An 8,543-nucleotide genomic window follows, 5' to 3' on the forward strand; every position below is an offset into this window, starting at 1 on the left:
CGACGCTTTCGCCCTCGTGGCCCCCAGCAGCCAGCCCGCCAACGCTGCTGCAGGCCCCGGGGTCCCAGCGGGCCTGCCCGTGAACAGCACCCCTTCCCGGGAAGATAGACGAGCTGCCCAATGGGGCTCCTTCTACAGCCCAGCTCAGATGGCCAACAACCCATGCAGCGTAAGTATGGACCTTCTAGAATTCTCCAGTCTGGAGCTCTGTAGATTCTTCCTCTCAAATTCCTTCCACTACACTAAACACCAGTTGGAGCCACCGTCGTCTCTCACCATGATCATTGCAAGAACTTCCCAATTGTCTCCTGGCCTCTGGTCTTGAGTGGAGGATGCCGGGTGGTGGCTGACAAGTACATACTGTTTATTGGTGTTGGTCAGGCCAGCGAGCCGAGAGGCTAACACAGGATGGATCCTCTGGGTGTCAGGAGGTCTTGGAATGAAGAGGAAGATCTATCAGGAGCCTCTTAACTTAGTCTTGAGTTCTCACTTTCTTTTTCTTTTTGATTTTTTTCAATTACAGTTTACATTCAATATTATTTTGTAATAGTTTCAGTTGTACAGCATAGTGTTAGACAATCAAATACTTTACTGAGTCTTCCCCCTTATGTTTTCAGTACCCAAGTGGTACCATCCATCGTTATCGTAATATTATTAACTATGTTCCTACGCTGTACCTCACTTCCCCATGCCCAGTTTGTAACTGCCGATCTGTACTTCTCAATCCCTTCACCGTTTTCCCAGCCCCCTCCTCTCTGGCAACCGTCAGTCTGTTCTCTATCTGTGAGTCTGTTTCTGTTTTCTTTGTTGATGTTCTTTGGATTCCACATGTAAGTGAAATCATATGGTATTTGCCTTTCTCTGACTTCACTTAGCATAATACTCTCACGGTCCTTCTATGCTGTTGTAAATGGTAAGATTTCATTCTTACTTAGCATAATACTCTCGCGGTCCTATGCTGTTGTAAATGGTAAGATTTCATTCTTTTTTATGGTGAAGTGATATTCCATTGTCTATATGTGCCACATTTTTTTTTATCCATTTGTTTATTGATGGGCACTTGAGTTGCTCCCATAGCTTGGCTATTGTAAATAACACTGCAAGGAAAACGGGTGCACATGCTCTTTGGAATTAGTGTTTTGAGTGCTCACTTTCTGACCTGAACTAGTTTCCTGTGGGCCTCTACATGTCACCTCTCTCTGCTCTCAGTGCTTCCTGAATTGTTCTGTGAAGAGCTCTTGGCACTTAATAAGTTTCCATTTCCCCCCTGAATAACCAATGTTCAATTTATCTTCAGATTCTGCTCTTTCATTCAATTCAGGAAAACTGTATTTCTGAAATAATGTTCTTACTTTATTGGCATCAAGGATAACATTTATCTTTGCTGGCCCATGTCTGTCTTCTCCAGCTACCGCTTTATTTCTAATTGCTTTAGCCAACCTGTCCATTTTTTCTCTGCCTTTCTGCCTTCATTATGGTCATCACGGGTCTTTTCTCTGGGACATTAATTTGATGTTAAGCCATGCTATTCTTTTCCCTTCTAGTTGATTTCTTAGGGTCACAATGACATTATTTTGGTCCTCAAATTATTTCCACCGTCTACGGTATCTCATTGCAGGTCATGTTGATGTTTTATCACCTCATTGTTGAACATAAAAAAAAAAAAAATTGCCACCCAGCCGAGTGGATCGTTTGATTGGAGCATCATCCTGCACATCAAAGAGGTTGCGGGTTTGATCCCCAGATGGGGTGCACATGGGAGGCAACCGATTGATGTTTCTCTCTCACATCAATGTTTCTCTCTCCCTCCCTTACGCTCTCTAAAATCAAACATATCCTTGGGTGAGGATTAAAAAAAAAATCTGCCATTTTTATAGTTCAAATTAGTTGTGGAAAATATATTATATTTTCTTCCAGTCTGGATTCTCTGACTTTTCTGTATGTTCATTTTTTGAAACTTGTGTTCGTTCACTTGTTTATTGGCTCCAGAGTTGCGTGCTGTTTCCTTTTTGTCTTCTTTGCCGTTAACACACGAAGGTCTTTTCTAAGCAAATCACTTCGATTTGCTAGAATGTGGATAAATTCACCTTTGTGTTCTTCGTATCTTATTGGACAATGACCAGATAAGGCCTTAATCTACTACCTCAAAGAATTCAGACCCATCGCGATATTTTTGTTGTTGTAGTTCAGTTGAATTCCAATGCTCAGTTTACTGAGTAATTCTTCCTTTTAAGTATATTTTTATTGACTCTAGAGAGGAAGGGAAAGGGAGAGAGGGATAGGAACATCAATGATGAGAGAGAATCATTGATGGGCTGCCTCCTGCATGCCCCTCACTGGGGATTGAGCCCACAACCTGGGCATGTAGCCTTGGCCGGAGTCGAACCTAGGGCTCTTCAGTCCGCAGGCCGATGCTGTATCTACTGAGCCAACCAGCTAGGGCTCATTGCAGCATTTTTATAGATGCTGTCGCTGAATGGTTTTCTCATCGTGGATATTATCCTTTTGTATTCAGATGAGGATGATAGCAGTTGAATGTAGTGGAAAATGAGGATCATTGGTTCTACCTGTGCATATCGAATATAATTTCAACCTGTTTATAAATTGGCTGTAAAAGTATTGTTTGTTGCCAGGGGGAACCTGATCACCCTTATTTGCTTCTGACTACACTAAAAGCTGCAGGAGTGTGGTTTCAAGGTGCCTTCAGTTACCCCGCGAGCCTTTCTTTACCATCTGCTGACATTTTTCCAGCATGAAGGTGTTAGTTATCCATTGGTGAGTCAGACACTTGATAGGTGGTACTTCTGCTTTTCTTAGGAGAATTAACCTCCCTAGACTAGTCATTAAGTAGCAGGTATGGATCCCTGAACTACAACATTTACAAGCAGACTCATCCCAGACTGCATCAACCATTTGACTTACCTCTCTTTCTCTGTAGGACTGTTATTCAAAAGAAGGGATGCCCCCGGCCAGTGTGGCTCAGTTGGTTGAGCATTGTCCCATGCACCAAGAGATCGCTGGTTCGATTCCTGGTCAGGGCACATGCCCAGGTTGCAGGCTCCATTCCCAGTAGGGGGCGTGCAGGAGGCAGCCAAGCGATGTTTTTCTCTCTCTCACTGATGTTTTTTTTTCTCTCTCCCTCTCCCGTCCTCTCTAAAATCAATAAAAGACATACTTTGTAAAAACAACAATAAAAGAAGGGATGCCCTAAAATAGGATTTGTGATGACATAGCTGATCAAAACCTTAAAATTTTATTTTGACCCCCAAACTTTTATCCAGGAGTGACCCATTTAAAGTAAATGCCTGACTTCCTGTCTGCAGCATTTTTTTTAAAAAAAACCTTTTCACTGGGGCAAGCAGTCTCTAGAAAAATAATCTTTTCTGACTACGGTAGAATTGAAATGCCTAGCACGGCTGTTTTTCTTTTAGTTTATCTCTTATTAGACCTCTTGAAATCCTGACAGACTGCTAAGCCTTGCTTTTTTTTGTTTTATTTTGTATGTGAATATGTTTTTTTAAAACATATTTTTATTGATTTCAGAGAGGAAGGGAGAGGGGGAGAGAGAGAGAGAAAAACATCAATGATGAAAGAGAATCATTGATCGGCTGCCTCCTGCACTCCCTTACTGAGGATCGAGACTGCAACCCAGGCATGTGCCCTTGACCGGAATCGAACCTGGGATCATTTAGTCCTCAGGCCAACGCTCTATCCACTGAGCAAAACTGGCGAGGGCTATGTGAATATGTTTAAAAATTGAACTGTACTGAAAGCATAAAGGCCACTTCCCAGTCTCAGATTTCCCTCTAATTATTTAGAAAAAGAATTGAAGCTCCTTTGCCTTGTATTCCTCCCTTCATCCACACTCATCTTTGGCCTATTTTATCTCAGTTGGGGAACTCCACAACATTCTAATCTCTCTCTTTCTGCCAAGGGGATGGGAGTGGAAAAGGTGAGAAGGTGAAGTAGTTTGGGTGCAGTTTCCTGTCTAATAATGCCTTCGGAATCTGTAAGGGGTAGAGCTCACTCGGTCCTTCGTGTCATAAGGGAATAGGCCTGGAGAAGTTGAGCAGCTTGGCCAGTCTGTCTGCCTCCAGTGCATCTCCGTTTCCAAGACAATAGAAGTGCAATTACGGGGGAAAATTAGGTTTGGAAACCATGGGCAGTGCAGCACTGTAGTTAAAAGGGTGGACTTGGGCGTCAGAAAGACAAATTTGGAGGAAATGTCTTAACTTCTCGGTGAGTTGGTGTCATCTACAAAACAGAGGCAGTGAGCACTTTTTTAGTGTTTCCTGCAGGCCTGAGCTAGTGCTCATACAGTGATTACTACAAAATACTAATTCAGTAAATGGCAGCTTTAAAAATAAGGTCTAATATTAAAGAAGGTCCAGAAACAAGGCTGACTTAGTAACCAAACTTGGAGCTCCTGATCCTGGACAGCTAATTGGTTCAAATGGACTGGACTTAAGTAGACTCTCTCAGAGTTACTGTTCTGCTAAAACATCCGAGTCCAACATTTTGATTCACAGTCGTTGGAAAGAAATGCTGGCACAGGAGTCTCGTGTATGTTAGGGTTGGGATACGTTGATTTCTTGGGAATGCCGCATAGTGGATGCCATGTTGTTTTAGTCAAAGAGCACTCGGTTAGCTCACATTAGCTCAAGGAAATAGAGTTGACTGAAGGATAGGGGGCATCTTGTGGAATTTAGGAGCAAGGAGTATGGCTGGGCCTCCTGGAAACCAGAAAATTGAAAGTGCTCATTTCATCTTGAAGAGTCTAAATCCTAGTTCTTTATAGTCTTTCTCTTTTTACAGCCTGGTACAGCATTTGCAGAGTTTAGTTTGAGTGTATTTGAATTGTTACTGGGCACCCATTAGATCACGTGACTGTCATTGCCGAGGTTGATAGTCAAGTGTAATAGATGTGGCTCGCTTGGTTGAGTGTCGTCCCATGTCGGAGAGGTCACTGGTTTGATGGATCCCCAGTAGGGGGCATGCAGGAGCCAGGTGACCGATGTTTCCCTCTCCTTTCCTCTCTAAACCAATAAAAACTATATTGATAATGGGAGGTCTAACATGGTATCATCTTCCTGTAAAGGAGAACTAATATTTGTTTCTGCCAGGATGCTGGCGGGCGAACAGTCTGGTCCCCTCAGTCCAATCAGGGAGTGAGATCCTTCGGAGCCGAGTTTTAGTTCTTGTAGGGACCCCTGTGCTTACCGTTAACCCTTCCTCCAAGGTTAATATGTTTAAAAATATGTTTAAAAACATATTTCTGGGCATATTTTTTAAAAATGTGGCCACTCTGGCCTGTCTTTTTTTGTTTGTTTTTCGGCCTGCCTTTTTAACAGAAGAGACAGACAGGTTTGTAGAGAATAAGCCTATACAGAAGAGCAGGCACAGAAATCCTATTATTTACATTTTTACTAAAACAAGAAGGGTCTAGAAATTAGTTGTGTATTTTTTTTCCAAGTCTGGTAGCCAGTTCCCCAAGCGAAAACTGCTGGCAGTACACGATGGCATTATGCCCCAATAGCATGCTCACTTTTTATGAGAAAATAATTCTCTTGAAAGTTGATCCCATAAACCTAAATTTGTAAGTTTGCTGTTCTCACCTCCTAATAAGTATTGACTATTAATCTTCATCTTCTCTTGACTTTCTTCCAGAGATATGACGACTATGGAATGACTCCCCCATCGGGCCCATTGCCAAGGTAAAGTTTTGAGGAGAAAATGTATTAGGATTTCCTCGCATAGGCTGTTTTTCTTTTAAATTTAATTCTGTAAACTCTTTTTTTTTTTTAGCTAATATAAGCAGATACAAAATTCTGACTTCTATTCTCTTGATCTAATCAAAAGAGGAGAAAAACGTTAGAATTTAAGTTCTGCCTCCAGTAATGAGTGACTAGATAATTTTCTGAAAACAACTGGAAAAGTTAGACAAAGTCTTAAAATAAAAATACAAAAGCCAGAGAGCTAACAGGGCAGGGAAGCAGTATGGGCCAACATCTAGGAAATCCAGAGAGGTAGCCCTGCCTTTTGAGCCGCTCTCTCCCGGGGCCACGCTGGTTTTGGAGGAGGCAGCTGAGAAGCTGAGCAAGGCTTTTGGCAGACTCATGAGGCTGGGAGGACCAGGAAAGGAGGCCCTTGTAAACACCCAAAGGTTTGGGTTCAGACCCTTAGGGGTTAACCTTGGAGGAAGGGTTAACGGTAAGCACAGGGGTCCCTACAAGAACTAAAACTCGGCTCCGAAGGATCTCACTCCCTGATTGGACTGAGGGGACCAGACATTGTTCGCCCGCCAGCATCCTGGCAGAAACAAATATTAGTTCTCCTTTACAGGAAGATGATACCATGTTAGACCTCCCATTATCATTATAGTTTTGCATGAGATCAAACACACAAACAGACACACAAAACCGAGCATATGAGAAGAAAAGAAAATATGATTTAAAAAGTAATAAAGAGAAACAGACAACAGAAAAGGAATTAGAGGGGATCCAGATATTGGAGATATTGAACACAGATTTTAAAGTAAGTATGCTTAATATGGAGGTCAGGCTCACTTGTCTGAGAAGACATAAAACCAACAAGAGCCGGAGTGCTCTAAGAAGGAAGGATAAGATGTTAAGACTATTCTAAATGTTATAAATTACTGTCAAGTAATTAAGACAGTATGGTTTCACTCTAAAGCTAGACAAACAGAGCAATGGAATAGAGCTTTGGAATAGACTAGAAAGCCTATAAACAGACCTACACATGAGTGGACAGTTGATCTATTACAAAGAAGGAATTGCAGAAAAATAATCTCAGAAACTGTACTCAACTCGCCTTCAGTGGCCAGGAGTCACACAGAAGTAGGACTGCTATATCTGCTTCCTCTTTATTTATTTTTTTAGTTTTCTCTGTTCTTCCTCATTTTCAGAGGGGCTTGTTTTATTTCTCCCCAACCCTACTCCCCAGCCTGGGCGCTGCTTTGTGGTCGCAAAACAACACAGGCAGAGAGAGCATGTGGTGCTCAGGTGATCCAGGGAAGTAGTTAATGTCAGGACCATGTGATCTGGCTCACCCAGTTCAGTTCCAGTTTAGACCTGTTGTCCAGCCTAATTATTAATAACTCTCACTCTCCAGACTCTTCTGGTTTGGATGATAAACTTCATGGTCACCCAAGGGAAAGGAATCCACTGTACTTGGATCACACTGTACTCCCTGAGCACACAATTTACAAGAAAAGAGCTGCACATGTAGGAGGAAGGGGGCTGACTGACTGGGTCAAGTAGAAACAGCTAAAGGGGAAGAGATCATTCATGGGTGGATGGGCCAGAGACTGTCACGAGGTCATGTGAGCTCCCATGTACAGATCTCGCCTTATTTTAAGCTCCTAGATCTGCAGGGTCAGAGACCTCAGAGGTCAGTGTGAAACAGCAGCCATTATTTGAACAGAGTAACATTCGTGGGCTGGGTTTCAGTTTCAGAGATACACTCCAGAAATAACACTGTGGAATAAGTGCAAGTCAGTCTCATAGAACTGGTTTGATCTATTAATTACCGGTTGGCTGTTATTTGCAAAGACTTGTACTCAGACTCTCACTTTTTTAATTCTTGAATTTCTTTAGAGGAGTGGATCTCAACTGGGATTCTGAGACCCCTGGAGGGTTCTTTCGACTCTTTCAGGGGCATCTTGAGGCCAAAACTATTTTCATGATGACACTAAGGTGTTATTTGACATTTTTGTTGTGTTAACATTTGCACTGAGGTGCAGAAGCAGTGGTGGGTGCAAATACTGGTGCCTTAGTGTGAATCAAGGCAGTGGCACCAAGTTGTTTGTGTTGTCGTCCTATTCTTCACCACTGGACAACAGCCATTTCTTAAAAAATGCCAGCTTTGTGTTAGTATGTCCTTGATGGTGTAGCAAAAGTGATTAATTTTATTAAACCTAAACCCTGGAGTCTTTAATAGTCGGTGTGACAAAAGAGGAGACACGTATAAAGCACTTCGCTGAACAGGGAATTTTGAAGGAAAAACACGTGTCCAGGTGTTTGAGTTGAGAACTGAATTAACTGCTCCATGTTTTAACTTGAACCAACAACTGGCAGACATCAGTACTCAGACCTGGGTATTTGGCAGACACGGTTTTGAAAATGAACGAGGTGGGCCAGTCACTTCAAGAAAAACAACTGACAGCATCTGTTGCCAGTGACAAAATGAAATTTTCGAGTGAAAGTTAGAGTTTTAGAAACTTTTGTCTGCCACCGTGAACTTGACAGAGTCCTAGTACTTAAAGACTCTGCTGACGAGCTTGATGGTGATACTAGTGAATGTGAATTTTTTCATATTGTAAAATGAAACGTATCCCTATCTAGAAAGTCTGCAGGACACAGTAAATTAATGTTTTCCCAGTGACCAGTGTCATAAAATCATGCATGGGTCCACTCCAAGTACAACATAGACCAGTGGGATTTTTTGTTTGTTTTTTAATCCTCACCTGAGGATATCTTTCCATTGATTTTTAGAGAGAGGGAAAGACAGAGAGGAATACCAAT

General features: G+C 42.2%; 1 protein-coding gene across 1 annotated transcript in view; it reads left to right on the top strand.

Annotated features, from left to right (window-relative positions):
• Positions 1-8,543, top strand: part of KIAA1549 (KIAA1549 ortholog) — a gene marked incomplete at its 5' end in the record, with an annotated part of 130,572 nt that overhangs the window by 103,046 nt on the left and 18,983 nt on the right. The window contains 2 exons of the mRNA XM_015572666.1: positions 7-169; positions 5,668-5,714. Of these exons, the coding sequence (XP_015428152.1) occupies positions 7-169; positions 5,668-5,714 (210 nt within the window). The remainder of the gene's footprint in view (positions 1-6; positions 170-5,667; positions 5,715-8,543) is intronic.

The sequence above is a fragment of the Myotis davidii genome, unplaced genomic scaffold (genome assembly GCF_000327345.1).
Source record: "Myotis davidii unplaced genomic scaffold, ASM32734v1 scaffold329, whole genome shotgun sequence".
Lineage (NCBI taxonomy): Eukaryota > Metazoa > Chordata > Mammalia > Chiroptera > Vespertilionidae > Myotis > Myotis davidii.